At 41.3% G+C, this 16,692-nt stretch overlaps 1 protein-coding gene across 1 annotated transcript in view; it reads left to right on the forward strand.

The window, feature by feature from the left end:
- RAD54L2 (RAD54 like 2) overlaps positions 1-16,692 on the forward strand; it is a 105,730-nt gene that overhangs the window by 36,737 nt on the left and 52,301 nt on the right. Inside the window, exon 3 of the mRNA XM_039243628.1 lies at positions 5,834-6,026. Coding sequence (XP_039099559.1) covers positions 5,888-6,026 — 139 coding nt within the window. The 5' untranslated portion in view covers positions 5,834-5,887. The remainder of the gene's footprint in view (positions 1-5,833; positions 6,027-16,692) is intronic.

The raw sequence follows: 16,692 nt of genomic DNA on the forward strand, positions 1-16,692 counted from the left end.
ATGGTTCTTTAACCCATGTATGATTTTGACTTTGTGGCTCCCTTGAAAGTGCCTTCAGGATCCCAGGGGTCCTTGGACCAGCCTTTGAGAACTGCTGTCATAGAATATGGAAGGGATTTTAAAGATGAACTACGGTCCATCTCTCTCTTGGCTAGTATAAGAGGGGTAATGGTAGCTGAGGGAGAACTGATTTGACCAAGGTCAGTCAGCTAGTTTCCCATAGAGCAATGGCTAGAATTTAGGTTTCTTTTTTTTTTCTTCCTTTTTTTCCTTTTTTCTTTTGAGAGAAATCAAGACAGCATGGAGGAGGGGGGCAGAGAGTTAGAGGGAGAGGGAGAATCTCAAGCAGGCTCTGTGCCGTCAGTGCATAAGATCATGACTTGACCTGAAACCAAGAGTCGGACCCTTAACCACTCAGCCACCCAGGCGTCCCTGGAATTAAGGTTTCTTGACTGATTCTGTAAACATGGCTCCAGTGCCTCTGTTGTGCTTTGTGCTGAGTCCCTAAGCCTGGCCCTACTGCATTGCCTTTTGGAGAGAGTGGTCTCCTGTGGCCTTGCTCCTTGGAGTCCTGAATGTTTTGTTCACCTTCTTTTCCTTATTTTGTCTTAATTAAGCTTCATATTGCTGTAAGTCTCATTAGATTTCCGAATAAAATATTTTGAGCTTTGTCACTTTCAAGCTCTGTAGCTGCTTTGTGTGTATTAAATGTGTTCTTAAGTAACTGAAAAATTATCAAAAGACATTTGGGCTATATGTATGCATTGGGCTTTTGTCTTGCCCAGGAAAGGTGTTTTGAAATAACTTCAGAGATCCACAGTTGATCTCTCAGCAGACTGGAAGTATCCTGTTGATACCCTGTGAGTACTTGAAATGGACTGAACTCTTTTTTTTTTTTTTTTTAAGTCTTTGAATTATATAAATTGCTTGACTAATGCATTTCCTAGAAGAGTGTTGCGTAAAGTTTTAGACTGAATGTTTTCATGCTCTTAAGACTTCCCCCCCTTGTGAATTAGCATAAATGCATGGGTTTGTTTATATTCATAATGGAAAAAGAAATGTGCATGGCATTTGCTGTGGAATTGCTTTAAGATAATTTGAGAAAATTTAATACAACTCAAGGTCACCAATATTAATGAGGACATGGCAGTTTGTAATTGTTTCTTTTATATCAAACACGGCATCAGGGTACTGCCGAGGACCACAAAGACATCTCTGAAATTGCATGGACTGCCCCACAGTGGTGAGGTAGCCTGTGTCCATAGTTCTATGATTTTAGTGTGGACTTTCCAAGCATGGTCTGCTTTGTAAACAAAGGCTTTACTAGTATGTGTGTGTGTCTTTGTGTTTTTCTCTCCTGTGTATTCTCCTCCCCAGCGGTGTGTCTTAGGGCTGTGCCTGGATGATTAATTTCACTGATTCTTGGCTAGGCACCACTCTATAGACAGGTGACATTGTTTTTGAACTTAGCAGGGGAGAGGAACCTTTTTCTTCACTCTCAAGGTTGCTGTAAGGCGCTAGCCTGGGATTCGCTTTGGGTTTCTTCATAACTATAGCTTCCTTTAGCAAACCCAATATATTAAACTGTAGACATTAACATATTATTTAGGGATTGAATATTTACTTTTCAGAGTGATTCTTTTTAGAGTTTCCTTAAATAGCTAGTTCCCTAGTTTCATTAAAATAGAATTTGATTCCCAGAGTTTGCTTTGTAGGAATACAGGTCCTCACTAAGGTGCAGCACATCCATAATCTCTCTCCTAGGGCTCCTCTTCCCTTGAGGTTGAGGCAGTGTTTCACATGGTCTGAGGAGCAAATGAGCGAGATACATTTTTTCCTTACCAACTTTTTTCCTCACCTCTAACGGTTCTATTGCAAGCTAATTTCTTGAATCAGGCTGTGCTCACATGGAAGTGTTTGTATGTGTGGGTACCCTTAGAGACAGAATGTAATTGATTGTGCCCCTGCCCCCCAAGGTTAACTTTTCCTCTGACATTTTCCCTTTGTTGCTTTTCTTTTTGTTTTGTTATTTTTTTATGTTTATTTTTTTAATGTTTATTTTATTTTGAGAGAATGAGACAGCATGCACGCGTGCATAAGCAGGGGAGGGGCAGAGAGGGAGAGAGAATCTTAAGCAGCCTCCTTGCTGTCTGCACAGAGGCTGAACTGTGAGATCATGACCTGAGCTGAGATCAAGAGTCAGACACTTAACCAACTGAGCCACCCAGGCGCCCCTGTTGCTTTTTTGAAGGAGATCAGTAATGGCAAAATCTGCCCTTTGAGTAGTTGGTATGACTCTGAAGAGTGGAGAAAATAATTCATTGTATTATCTCTGTAAAGAAATTTAATGGCTCGGGGCGCCTCAGTGGCTCAGTTGGTTAAGTGTCCGACTTCGGCTCAGGTCATGATCTCACAGTCCATGGGTTTGAGCCCCTTGTCGGGCTCTGTATTGACAGCTCAGAGCCTGGAGCCTGCTTCAGATTCTGTGTCTCACTCTCTCTCTGCCCCTCCCCGCTCGTTCTCTGTCTCTCAAAATAAAGACATAAAAAAAAAAAAAAAAAAAAAGAAATTTAATGGCTCTTAGAAGGTAGGGAAAGAGAATAACCAAATTTGGTGATTTTATTTAAGAAATCCATCACTCTCCAATTTATTCTCTGTTATGGACATCTGATGGCCTGAGTACTATTTTAAAGTGTCCTGTACTGGGGCGCCTGGGTGGCTTAGTCGGTTGAGCGTCCGACTTTCACTTAGGTCATGATCTCGTGGTTCGTGGGTTCGAGCCCCGCATCGGGCTCTGTGCTGACTGCCAACACAGAGCCTGGAGCCTGTTTCAGAGTCTGTGACTCCCTCTCTCTCTGACCCTCCCCTGCTCACGCTGTCTCTCTCTCTGTCTCTCCTAGAAATAAAAATAAAAACAAAAAAAAAAAAAAAAAACAAAAAAAAAACAAAAAAATAAAAAACAAAATAAATAAAGTGTCCAGTACTTAAAACATTTTGACTAGAGGCCTGGACCAGAGTCTCAAATTCTAGTAGAGTGTGTGTGTGTGTGTGTGTGTGTGTGTGTGTTTATTTTTGAGAGAGAGAGAGACAGACAGACAGACAGACAGTGTGAGTGGAGTAGGGACAGAGAGAGAGAGAGAGAGAGAGAGAGAGAGAGGGAGACACAGAATCTGAAGGCTTTGAGCTGTCAGCACAGAGCCCAACACAGGGCTCAAACTCACAAACCATGAGATCATGACCTCATCTGAAGTTGGATGCTTAACCAACTGAGCCACCCACGTGCCCCTGGTTGTTGAGTTTAATTGATGTTTGCTTCTATTTGTCAGGAGCTTGGGGCTGAGGTTGTTTTGAAGATTTGTTAACTTGGTTTACAGGAGGTTTCTTCTTCTTATTGTTTACCTCTAAGTGATTGTCTTTCTTCCACAACCACACAATTTCTTCTCTGAAATGACAGACATTCAGATTATGTTAAGGTACTTGCTAATTAAAAATTGTCCTCTAAAAGCCATTCCATAATCAGCCAAACACTGTAAGCAAAACACTTCTCTCAAGCAGTCTAGGATGAACCAGAGGGGTTATGCTGATTATAAACATTGACTTCTACACACAGAGTAGTTGCTGTTGAATTATCATCATTATGAATATCTTCAGAATAAGTTTCATTTCCAAAGTTGCTGACATCTAATTGATTTACTACTTCCTTTCAAAACCTTATGAACTTAAAGACATAGGATAGTTATTCCCTCAGAATTTTGGAATTTGCTTTGTCACTCAATGAATGGTAGCTCAACATTAGTTATATTAATTTGTATTTGTGGAGCACCTTTCTTCCCTGTGCCTTAACACACTTTGTACGTGTTTTGGAAGTGTGTTATTGAAAAAATTTCAATTTTATTACTAAGTCATTTCAAAGCTGTTTTTATGCTTTCATTGTCTTGAGAGGCTAAGTACATGACCCACCAGGACACATACACACTCATAATTCCTGTGGTTTTTAACTAACCAGTCTTAAATTCTAGCTTTCTAGAACTCTAAAGGGTCTAGTTTACTTCATTTTGTTTTTGTTTTTGTTCAGGAAAACATAAATATTCTGTGTCAAATTGTGTCTGGACCTTAATAAGAGATTTCAGTTCTAGAATAGTTTTTGTGTTGAATAATTAGAGACTTGTGTTTTAGTTTTTATTTTGGGAGATGGGAGGAATTTAGGATAACCTGATTGTGGAGATGGTTTTCTTCTTTTTTTTTTTTTTAAATGTTTTATTTATTTCTAGGAGAGAGACAGAGAGAGAGACAGCGTTAGCAGGTGAGGGTCAGAGAGAGAGGGAGACACAGACTCTGAAACAGGCTCCAGGCTCTGAGCTGGCAGTCAGCACAGAGCCCGACGCGGGGCTCGAACCCACAAACCGCGAGATCATGACCTAAGCGAAAGTCGGACGCTTAACCGACTAAGCCACCCAGGCGACCCTGTGGAGATGGTTTTCTGTAGCAGTTTGTCTTATAAAAGATTATTTATTTTGTGTTCTTCCTTCACATTTTATTATGAAAAATTTGAAATGTACAGAAAAATGGAAGGAATTGTTCAGTGAATTTTTATGTTAACATTTTGCTATATTTGCTTTATCTCAGAGCAGTCTATCTATGTTTCTCTTTACTTTGTTTTTTCCTCCCTCAAAAAGAAATGACCTTTATAGCTAATAGTAGAGCAAGTGAGAAAGAAAGAGAGACAGATAGACATGCACAGTGCTTGGCACATAGTAGACATAATAGAGCAACTTGGCAAATGAAGGAGTGAATGTGAATGAATGAATGAATGAATTGATCTGAATAGGATATGCTTTCAGCCTCAGGCCACAAAGAAACCGTTCTCAGCTAAATCCCTGTCCTTAGGGATTTACTGTCCAGTCTGGAGGTGAGAAACCACAGAATGCAAACCACTTTGCCATGTAGCCCATGTGAAGGCTTCAGTGAAGGTCAGCATAGTCAAGCATGGCTATTGGAATTCAGAAGCAGGAATATGATCCCAGATGACTGGGGCAGTTGACCAAGACTTTTTGGAAGAAATGGAGCTGGAATTGGGCTAAGAGGTAGGACAGAGCCTGAGAGCAGAGATGGACACAGGGGCATTCTGGCCCATGGGGAGCTTGAGGCTCCCCACATACTTGGGAGGAGTGGGAGTATGGTGAACAGACAGCTGCCTGCTGGAAGACTTCCACTCAGGTGGTTAGAGAGTGGACTGCCTTCTGGGTAGTGCTCCAAGGTGGGGCCTAGCCCTGCTCCAGGCAGGAGCCACTTCGTGTTCCCTGAGTATTCCCAGTTACTCTCACTCCAGGGCTCTGCCCTTGCTGCTCACTCTGCCTAGAACACACTCCCCCCAAATGTCTGTGTGGCTCCCTCTGTCTTCTGGCCTCTGTTCAATGAGAACTTCCTCTTGATCTCCTGGCATGCACCAGCCTTTTAGCATTCCCCAGCATGCTTTGTTGAGCTTCCTACTATGTCCCCAAAACCTAGTATAGTGCCTGTGATTATATACCCATAATGTGTACATGTATATGTATAGATATATAGAGATACAGAGAGTTGGTGCTCAGGAAGGCATGAATAAATGGGAATTCTGAGGCATAGAGTGTGTTTGGTCACTTTAAGATATTTTCACAGCCAAGCAGCTAAGAGAAGCTTAAGCTTCTCAAGGTTAGTACACTTGTGAGGAAGTTGGAGATTTCAGTATGGTTAGCTTGCCCTTCTAGGGCATTCATCCTTGGCATTTTTTCTTTGAAAGAATCATGTTCCTAAGTGAAATCCTTGGTGATTCTGATGCCTCTTTTCCTCCTTCCAGGACCCCTGCAGTAGACCATGAGTCGGTAATGCCCACTGAGGACCTCTGGGAGCCATGTCAGACGAATCCGCCTCAGGGAGCGATCCAGACCTGGACCCGGACGTGGAGCTGGAGGATGCGGAAGAGGAGGAGGAGGAGGAGGAAGTGGCAGTGGAGGAGCATGGCAGGGATGACGCAGAAGACCTACTGGATGGTAAGTGGCTCTAGTGAGTGACATGGGTTGTCTTATCTTTTCTTCAGGTGGATTTTTTGCTGGAAGAGCTTGGTATTTCCAGTTGGATTTCTTAGGTCATCTATTGTAAGAAGGCAGGTACTGGTTGCAACAATGAACCCCTATGCTCTTTCTCAGGAAGTGAATTTTTCCTCTGTATAGGCCTCACTTTAGTGCTGGAAGAACCTTTAGCTTTAACTCGTCTTTGACAGACCTGCAGATTCAGATTCAGAGATTTGAGAGTGGAGCATACTTGTCTAAGTCATGGAGAAGTCTGTGGCAGAGTCCTTGTGGCAAGACTTTGTGGTCTGGGAGTCATGGATTCATCAGGTGGCTACAGGCAGGTATGGGGGTAACTATGAGTTTCCTGAAATTGTATGCACAATTCTCCTTGTATGGACATGAGGGGATTAGTTGTGGAGAGATTCTCAGATGATAGGTACACAACTTCATAAAGCTTATTGCATCTCCTGTGGTGCTGCTCCGTCTCTCAGCCATTTCTACGGACTATAAATTGCTCCTGATAGGAGAGAACTGCACCTTCATAGCTGGTAGACCCCCTCTGGACTCCTATTTGGCTCAACCCTTCCTTTGCCCCCAGCTTGTTGAAGTGGTATTGACTTTTTCTTCTCCAGTCCCGTGTGAGATCATCTGGCCAGCCACAGGGCTTCTCAATTCATTCCAGCCTTACATGGCATAGGATGTAGTTGTTTGAAAGCTTCTTATGAACTGAGGGATAAAATTTTTGTCTGTTTATAACAAACCACACTAGTAGAACTGAACATTGCATTAGATTATTGCTGCTTATATCTGAAGGAGCCTAGGAAAATGTGCTGCTACTCTTCTCCAGATTCTGGAAGAATGAACATCAATCCTCTTTCTTTGCTGCTGGTATGTTGTCAGTTCTCATTCATCTTGACAGTTGTTGCGTGGTTCAGGGATCAGTTTTCCCTCATTTATACTGTCTGGGAGTCTCTGCCCTATTTCCACTTGACCTCTGGCAGGAAAATTACCATTTTATTTTTTTTTCCTGATATCAATTGCTGTCCACTGTTATCAGTCGGAATCTCCCAAGATAGTATTGTAGTTCCTTTTTATATAAAGCAGAACAAGTAGAGATAATAGAAGATAGCAAGTGCTGGAACGGTACACCATCAGACTGTCTTGCTTTAGTCTCATGGTTTTTAAGATGATGTTAGAGTCCCCTGGAATCTTTATCACTTTTTGCTTTTTATCATTTGCATTCTCCCAATTATATTTTCAGGTACTCCCTAGACTTGTGTTAGGTTTAGATTGGATTTTAGATGTTGCTAGTGGGTATAATGGATATATACACATAGTCTTCCCTCTAGGCTTCTTGGAATTCTGTTTTCCTTGTTAGGTTCTTAATTATTAAAAACAAACATATCCTTCTGTGCACTTTATTATTTAGAAATGGCAAGATTTTTTAAAATTATTTTTTAATGTTTATTTTTGAGAGAGAGAGAGAGTGTGAGCAGAGGAGGGGCAGAGAGAGAGGAAGACAGAATCCAAAGCAGCCTCTAGGCTCTGAGCTGACAGCACAGAGCCTGATGGGAGGCTCAGACTCAACATGAGATTGTGACCTGAGCTAAAGTCAGACACTTAACCCACTGAGCCACCTAGGTGCCCCAATGTTTATTTATTTTTGAGAGAGCGAGCACAAGTGGGGAGGGGCAGAGAAAGGGAGACAGAGACTCCCAAGCAGGCTCTGCAGTGTCAGCACAGAACCCAACACAGGGCTTGAACTCACAAACTGTAAGATCATGACCTGAGCTAAAATCAAGATGCTTAACCGGCTGAGCCACCCAAGTGCCCCTAGAAGTGGTGAGAATTTAATTGTGATTTGTCACAGCTGTGTAACTGGAGTTTTTTCTGTTTTGTTTTACTATTTGTACAATTCTCAGATGAAATAATTTTTTAAAAATTTGAAATGAGTTATTTTTTTGCTTATAGAGTTCAGAGTGTTAAAAAAAAGTGTTCCATAGGTACTTTCTCTTTTTCTTGCCTTGCCAGGGTTATCTAACTTCTTGGAATTTGATCAAATATCCTTTGAATTTTCAATCTAGTGTTAGAGCTGTGCTCACCCAGTCACTCTCAAATGGAAGTGATACTTCTGTTACTTGTGGCAATTTTGCCACTGTTTTGGAGCTCACAGTTTTCCTGGTTCTCTCATTGTGAACACTATGCAGTTTTGTTGAAACATCTGAGACCTGCCTGTTTCTTCAGCCTTGCCCTTCCTGCCTTGGCTTGCTGGTCATCTCACAGCCTTAATGGGTAGAGCAGCCAGCTATTCTAAATAGCCAGCTATTCTAAAATTAGGAGTAGCTATGAATAATCTTAGCTGGTATAGTGTGATGTGGCTTTTTGTTGAATTAGAGCAGTGCTTCTCAACTTGGGACAATTTACAACATCTGAAAACAGTTTTGATTATCACGACTTCTGGGAAGTGGGGGAGGAATGCTACTGGCATCTTGTGGGCAGAGACCAGGGATGCTGCTAAACATCCTACATTGCACAGGACAGACAGCTCCATCCTACACACAGTTACTGTCCCCAAATATCAATAATGCTAAGGTTGAGAAACACTTTCAAAAAAGACACTGTTACTTCAGCTTTTTTTATTTGAAGTTTTATCTTTCCTGGATAACAGTAACTCACTTTTATACTGCTTCTTCAGCATTTGCACAAACATGTGAATAATCATACTAACCTTTTCAAAGAACTGTCTTTTGGCTTTGGTGATTCCCTCTATTTGTGTTTGTTTTCTTTGTAATTTCTGCCTTATAATAGTCTTCCTTTTACTTCTCGCAGTACTTTCAAACTTCTTAAGAATGTGGATACCTTTTTTTCCCTAATAAAAACCATTAAAACTATAAATTTGCCTTAAAGTACTGCTTTAGTCCATTCCCTCACAAGCATTTTGACACACTTTATCCTACTTTATCTTGATAATCCTATCTGATAGGCAAAACAGATATGTTTTAGTGATGAGAAAACTGAGGCTCAGAAAGGCAAATGGCTTACTCAGTATAACTTAACAAGAAAGTGGCAAAGCTGGGCCTTTGGTTTCCAAAGTGGTGCTCCTTTTTCAAACCCATGTTGCTTCTGAGACCATAGGTTCATATCATTCCCTACATGTGATGGGTTGCTTTCTTTCTTAGTTTGTGCTTTGAGGAAAGAAGTTGATTGGTAATACTGTTGACCAGAGATGAGAGGAGAATTAGAATAGCATGAGTAATGGTAAAGTAGAAGGGCAAGTATGGAATACAGTAGAGAATGGTGAACTATCTTATTTGGTGTAGAATTGGACACATTAGGGGGATGACCAGAGTGAGACTGGAGTGATGGCCTGGGATGAGGTTAGGAAGGAGTTTATAATTTGTTTTTGTTTTTAATTTTTAAAGAAATGTTTTATTTATTTCTGAGAGAGAGAGAGACAGAGTGAGCAGGGGAGGGTCAGAGAAAGAGGGAGACACAGAATCTGAAACAGGCTCCAGGCTCTGGGTTGGCAGTCAGCACAGAGCCCAACGCGGGGCTCGAACCCACAAACCACGAGATCATGACCTGAGCCGAAGTCAGATGCTCAACCAACTGAGCCACCCAGGCACCCCTAGAATTTGTTTTATAGGCAACATGGAATTGACAGAAGTTTTTACTGGGGAGCATTCATTAAACCTTTGATTTTTAGGAATGTTATTTTAGCACCATGCAGAAGAGATGGCCTATAGATAGTGAAGACCATTTAGGTCTGTGTTAGAACTTTATGGAAAGGATTAATGAATATTTGAACTGCTTGGGTCAGTTGACTTGCATAGGAGGAGTAAATGGTCAGATTCGTTGCAGTGGAATTTATAGTACTTGGTGACTTACTGGATGTGTGAGGCAGGTTGAAGATGGAATAGGTAAAGCCTAGGAGAATAATGAAACCTTTACAAAGGTGGGAAGGATGATATAGGGAGTGGATGGGGGAATTAGAGATAGTTTAGCTTTGATATATTAAGTTGGGGCATTATCTCCCCCTTGATACTAACCTTTGAATGTTGACTTGTGGGATAGTAGTCTGAGAACATGGAGGCTTTGACTCTTGGGGAGCAGGACTGTGATTTTGTCTTTAAAAAGGTAGGGAGAGGTGCGCCTGGGTGGCTCAGTCGGTTAAGTGTCCGACTTCGGCTCAGGTCATGATCTCACAGTTTGTGGGTTCAAGCCCCACCTCGGGCTCTGTGCTGACAGCTAGCTCAGCGCCTGGAGCCTGCTTCCGATTCTGTGTCTCCCTCTCTCTCTGACCCTCCCCTGCTCACGCTGCCTGTCTCTTTCTCAGAAATAAATAAAACATTAAAAAAAAATTTAAAAAAGGTAGGGAGAAGGGGTGCCTGGGTGGCTCAGTCGGTTAAAAAGGTAGTGAGAAGACAGTGCTTTCCATTTCTAACACATTAGGGGGTCATGGCACATTGTGAGACATTTTGGGTTGTTTTTTCATTCCCCTGTTTGTTTTTTTAAATTTTAGAGAGAGAGTGTGTGTGTGCATGGGATGTGGGGGGAGAGGGGCAAAGGGGGACAGAGAGAGAGAGACAGAGAGAGAGAGAGAGAGAGAGAGAGAGAGAGAGAGAGAGAGAATCTCAAGCAGGCTCTATGCTCAGCATTGAACCTGACGTGAGATTCAATTCCCTTACCTGGGATCATGACCTAAACTGAAATCAAAGTTGAACAACTTACTGAGCCAACCCAGGCATCCCTCATTCTCTTGTTTTTCTTTTCTCCAGATATCTGTGTTGAGTTTTCTCTATTCTCTTGAAATGGTGGGAGAAACTGGAATTTAGCACCTTTGGGGTGTGTATGATTATCAAAGGTGGAGGTTCAAAACCTAGTGCCTCTAGAATTGGTTTTCCTCATACAAAGTGGTTTTTCTGGTTCAGTATCTTCTAGCTCAGCTTCAGGTCCAGTATCTTGCCCTAGATAAGGTACTTAGAAATATTTAGATGAAGGGAACACCTAGAATAATCTAGCCTTTACAAAAAGGTTTGTTTTCCGTTGCTGCTTAATGTGTATTCCAGTGGATGTGAAAGTATGGCATGGCTGGTGTGTGTCACAGAGTCCTATGTTTACATGGCTTTGTAAAAAGATTTTCCTTGGCCTTTGTGGTTCATTGGCACACTTGTTTTCCTCAGCATCACTCCACTCTAGGCCTTAGTAGATTCTTCCTTTCATGGCTTTGGCAACCGTAAGTGATAGTGTTTAGACCAAGAGATATTTTCAAGGGTTTTCCTGTCTATACAAATGGCAAAAATCTTAACATCTGTTTCCCCAAGGTAGCTTCTTGTCCCCTTGGAGCAGGGAGACAAGGGAAAAAAATAGCAAGAAACCTGGGTCTAAATATGCACTAATGGGTGGGTGGGTAGAAGGGATACTTAAAATTTAAACTATTAATTAACAAGGACTTCATGTGTTTCTTATTAATGTTCATCTGGATTAATGGATCCAGTTCCTGATTTTACTTGTTCTCTAAGCGAATAATGAATCTTAGTTGGTTTTTATAAAAAAATTTTTTTAAGTTTATTTTGAGAGAGACAGAGCACAAGTGGCAGAAAGGCAGCTAGGGAGGGAGAGAGAGAATCCCAAGCAGGTAGGCTGCCAGCACAGAGCCCGAGGTGGGACTTGAACCCACAAAGCCGTAGATCATGACCTGAGCTGAAACCAAGAGTTGGATGCTTAACCAACTGAGTCACCCAGGCACCCCTGAATCTTAGTTAATAATCCAATTGCCTTTTCCATTACCACTTGCATTTCTTTTAGGCTACCTTTATTCCTGTGTAATATTTGCAAGGAAAAGCCAAGTGACCCATTTCTTTCCTACAGTATGTTTACTCTATTACCTGTGCCAGTTTCTCTGGTCTTTGCTTGGTTCCTGAGGATTCTAGGACCACCACCACCCTTTTCTTCTGAAAGCATTCTGCTTATTCAAGCTGTATGGCCCATGTCGTGAAGAGTCTCATTAGTCTCATTAACCTAAGACAAGAGTAGGGTTTTCCTAAAGAAATATTACTGGAAAACAAATTAAAGCCCTAGCCAGAAACTGCAGACTTAAAGAACTTACTTGTTATTCTAAGTGATTGCCTGCCAAAGGGTTTCATTTCCAAACTCAGTTCCTCAGATCATGGTAAGCATTCTGGGAGTTTAGGAAGCTTCAGGATGAACATGACAAACCTTGTTGGAATGCCAATTTTATCGGGAGATTGGTGGAGTGGGGTTGGGGGTTGGGGGTTAGTACTTTGGTAAGGAATTTTAAAAAATTGTAGTAAAAATTAGGTATAGAAAATAATTCATATGCATTTTTAGAGTAAAATATAATATTTTTTTTCAAATAAATTTTAGAGTAGAGTTTAGAGTTTTGGATGGTGCCCTAAGAGCTCCAAAGGGCTAAGAACATTTTCTGCAACATTCAGGACCCCTTGATGGAAAAGTTTGAGAGGCCCTGGTTTAAGTTAATCAAGATCTAGACACAGACTGCCTTGATGGGCACATCTTTTTAGAACATGGAGGCCGCCTTTTGTTGTTGTTTTATTCTTCTCTGTTTTACATGGCATATCAGGATACTGAGATCTTGGAACTGCAGCTAGATCTGTTCCTTCTGGAACCTGCTTCATAGCCATCTTGTTGACAGAAAACTAACCTCCTGGATATCAACTTTGGCCTTAGGCTGACCTCCTTCACCTTAGACCACTGGTTTGGGAAAGTTGATCTCCTTCTCAACTTCTGGATCTCTGCCTTTCCTGCAGGGAGTTTGTTTTTTGCTTTTTCTCTGACCCCTTTCTATTTCTTCTCTTTTGCTTACAATGTAAAGAATTAGGGGTAAAGTGTTCTAGGCAGAGGGCCAGAAAAAAAGTCCTGGTGTGGGAACAAATTTGCTGTTTAAGAATCAGGAACATAGAAGCCATTGGTGGCTGGAGCATCAAGAATAGAGGCCAGAGTGGTCTGGGATGAGACAGGCAGAGGCCTGAGCATGTAGGGCCACTGTTGGCAGTTTGAGATATACCTGAACCCTGGGTTTATTCGTTTGGTTCTAACATGCTTTTTCAGATTCTCACTGTGAGTTCTGGACATATCACTAAATAGTAGCAGTCTGTAGGAAAAGTATAGGAAAAGTGCTCTCTGAGCAGCTGGAAGTGGAAGAAGGGTAGGAGGGCTTCCAGAAATTTGAACTAAGGTCAGAGTGGGTGGTTTTACAATGGGGTGAGGTGATCACAGCAATCTAATGGGAATTCTAGCCACTGTTTTCTCCCACCTATGGGAGCCCCCAGGAGCCTTCACAAGGCAGCATAGTCTATGGAGTTGTAGTTTTCACCATTTTTTATGACCTTCCTGTTGCATTAGACATCCTTATATTAAGCCTAGATTTCTTCCTTTTCTAAGAATAGTTCTTTTTTAAGAAAATATTTATTTTGAAAAATAGAGTGTGCATATGTGTACTTCCATGTGAACTGGGGAGGGGGGAAGAGAGAGAGAGAGAGGGAGAGGGAGAGAGAGAGAATCCTACGAAGGCTTGGCACTTTCAGTGCAGAGCCCAACACAGGGCTCAATCGGATGAACTGTGAGGCCATGACCTGAGCCAAAATCAAGAGACGATGCTTAACTGACTGAGCCACCCAGGCATTCCTCAGATCCTTTAAAAAAAATTTTTTTTAATGTTTTATTTATTTCTAGGAGAGAGAGAAAGAGAGACAGCGTGAGCAGGGGAGGGCCAGAGAGAGAGGGAGTCACAGACTGAAACAGGCTCCAGGCTCCGAGCTGGCAGTCAGCACAGAGCCCGACGCGAGGCTCGAACCCACGAACCGCGAGATCATGACCTAAGCGAAAGTTGGACGCTTAACCGACTAAGCCACCCAGGCGCCCCAACCTCAGATCCTTTTTAAAAAAATTCAATGTGATAGAATCCACTCCTGTTGTCCATTTTGATGCTCAAATTGTCCTGGGTTTGGCTAGTGGGAGCCCCTTCCAGCCAACTTCAGTGTTCCTTTGACATGTTCCCTACAATTTGTGAGCACTTCCTTTTCTTTCTGGTATAATGGTGTTCCAGACCTAGCTTGTATTTTCTCTGTTCCAACCTGGGAATTGGCATTTTCTCCAAACTCCTGGTTTCTTTTAGAGGGAAATGATACATAGAAACCAAGTTCTGGGCTATACATGTGCTCATTACTACTAGGATATCATTGATTGTTGGCTCTTTTGGTCTCTAGAGCTAGGAAATAACTTTTATTTAAAAAACTGTGGCCAGGGATGTCTGGGTGGCAGTTAAGTGACTTCGACTCAGGTCATGATCTCACGCCTTGTGGGTTTGAGCCCTGCATTGGGGTCTGTGCTGTCACGGTGAAGCCTCTTTCAGATCCTCTGTTTCCCTCTCTCTCTGCCCCTTGCTCATTCTCTCATTCTCTCTCTTTCTCAAAAATACTGGATACTCATCAGTGGGGAGGGCAATGAAGAGGGTGAGGAAAGAAGACTGAGAAAAAATTGCCACTGAGGTAGTAGGAGACCCAAGAGAAAAGTGCTGTGATCACTTAAAACAACAACAACAACATGCAATTTCAGGGAGGAAGTGATCAATTGTGTTACTTAAAGGCTAGCAATAACCAGGGTAGTATGAGGAGTAAGAATGGACTGTTGGATATTTGCAATATTTGCAAATCAGTCAACGTGATACATCACATCAATAAGAGAAAAGATAAAAACCTTATCATTTCAATAGATGCAGAAAATGCATTTGATGAAGTATGATACCCATTCATGATAGAAACCTTCAAGAAAGTAGGTTTATAGGGAACATACTCAACATAATAAAGGCCTTATATGTAAAACCCACAATTAATATTATCGTCAATGGGGAAAAACTGAGAGCTTTTTCCCTAAGGTCAGGAACAAGACAGGGATGTCCACTCTCAGTGGATAGTACTCGAAGTCTTAGCCATAGCAGTCAGACAACAAAAAGAAATAAAAGGCATCTGCATCAGTAAGGAAGAAGTAAAACTTCCGGTATTTGCAGATGACATGATACTATATATAGAAAACTCTATATACTTTACCGAAAAACTGCTAAAACTGATAAATGAATTCAATAAGGTCACACACAGGGTTCAAAATCAATATACAGAAATCTGTTGCATTTCTATACACTAATAATGCAGCAGCAGAAAGAGGAATTAGGAAAACAATCACATTTACAATTGTACCAAAAAAAAAAAAATTAAAATGCCTAGGAATAAACTTAACCAAAGAGATGAAAGACCTTTACTCTGAAAACTATAAAATATTGATGAAAGAAAGCTGATAAAAAGAAATGGAAAGGCATTCTGTGCTTATGGATCCAAAGAACAAAAATAATGTTAAAATGTCTATACTACCCCCAAATAATTTACAGATTTCCTGCAATCCCTATCAAAATACCTACAGCATTTTTCACAGGACTAGAACAAATAATCCTAAAGTTTGTATGGAACCAAGGAAGACCTCAAACAGCCAATGCATTCTTGAAAAAGAAAATAATTGGAGGTATCAATCAGAATTTCAGACCTCAAATTATATTACAAAGCTATAGTAATCAAAACAGTATTGTACTGGAACGAAAAATAGACAAACATAACAATGGAACAGAATAGAAAGCCCAGAAATAAACGCACAACTATATGGTCAGTTAACCTTTGACAAAGGAGGAAAGAATATACAATGGGAAAAAGTCTCGTCAACAAATGGTGTTGGGAAAACTGGACAGCCACATGCAAAAGAATGAAACTGGACCACTTTCTTATACCATACACAAAAACAAATTCTAAATGGATTAAAGACCTAAATGTGAAACCTGAAACCATAAAAATCCCAGCAGAGAACACAGCCTGTAATTTCTCTGACACTGGTTGCAGCAACATCTTTCTAGATAGGTCTCCTGAGGCAAGGGAAACATGAGTTAAAATAAATTATTGGGACTACATCAAAACAAAAATCTTCTGCACAACAGGGGCACGTAGGTGGCTCAGTCAAGCGTCTGACTCTTGGTTTCAGCTCAGGTCATGATCTCCTGGTTTGTGAGTTCAAGCCTCACATTGGGTTCTGCGCTGACAGCGTGGAGCCTGCTTGGGATTTTCTCTCTCCCTCTCTCTCTGCCCCTCCCCTGCTCTCTCTCGCTCTCTCTCTCAAAATAAATAACCTTAAGAAATTAAAAAAAAAAATCTTCTGCACAACAAAGGAACGAACCAACAAAACTGAAAGAAAATCTAACTGAATGGGAGAAGATAATTGCAAATGATATATCTGAGATTGGGTTAGTACCCGAAGTATATGAAGAACTTATACAACTCAACACCAAAATAATAATAATCCTCATCATCATCAGAACAATAATAATAATTTAAAAATGGGCAGAAGAGATGCATTGATATTTCTTCAAAGAAGACGTCCAGATGGCCAAGATGCTTAACATCACTCATCATCTGGGAAATGCAAACCAAAACCACAATGTCACCTCACACCTGTCAAAATGGCTAAAATGAAAAACACAAGAAACAAGTGTTGGCGAGGATGTGGAGAAAAAGGAACCCTCATGCACTGTTGCTGGGAATGCAAACTGGTACAGCCACTGTGGAAG

The sequence above is a fragment of the Hyaena hyaena genome, unplaced genomic scaffold, assembly GCF_003009895.1.
Source record: "Hyaena hyaena isolate Hyena2069 unplaced genomic scaffold, ASM300989v1 scaffold_231, whole genome shotgun sequence".
NCBI classification, from domain to species: Eukaryota; Metazoa; Chordata; class Mammalia; order Carnivora; family Hyaenidae; genus Hyaena; species Hyaena hyaena.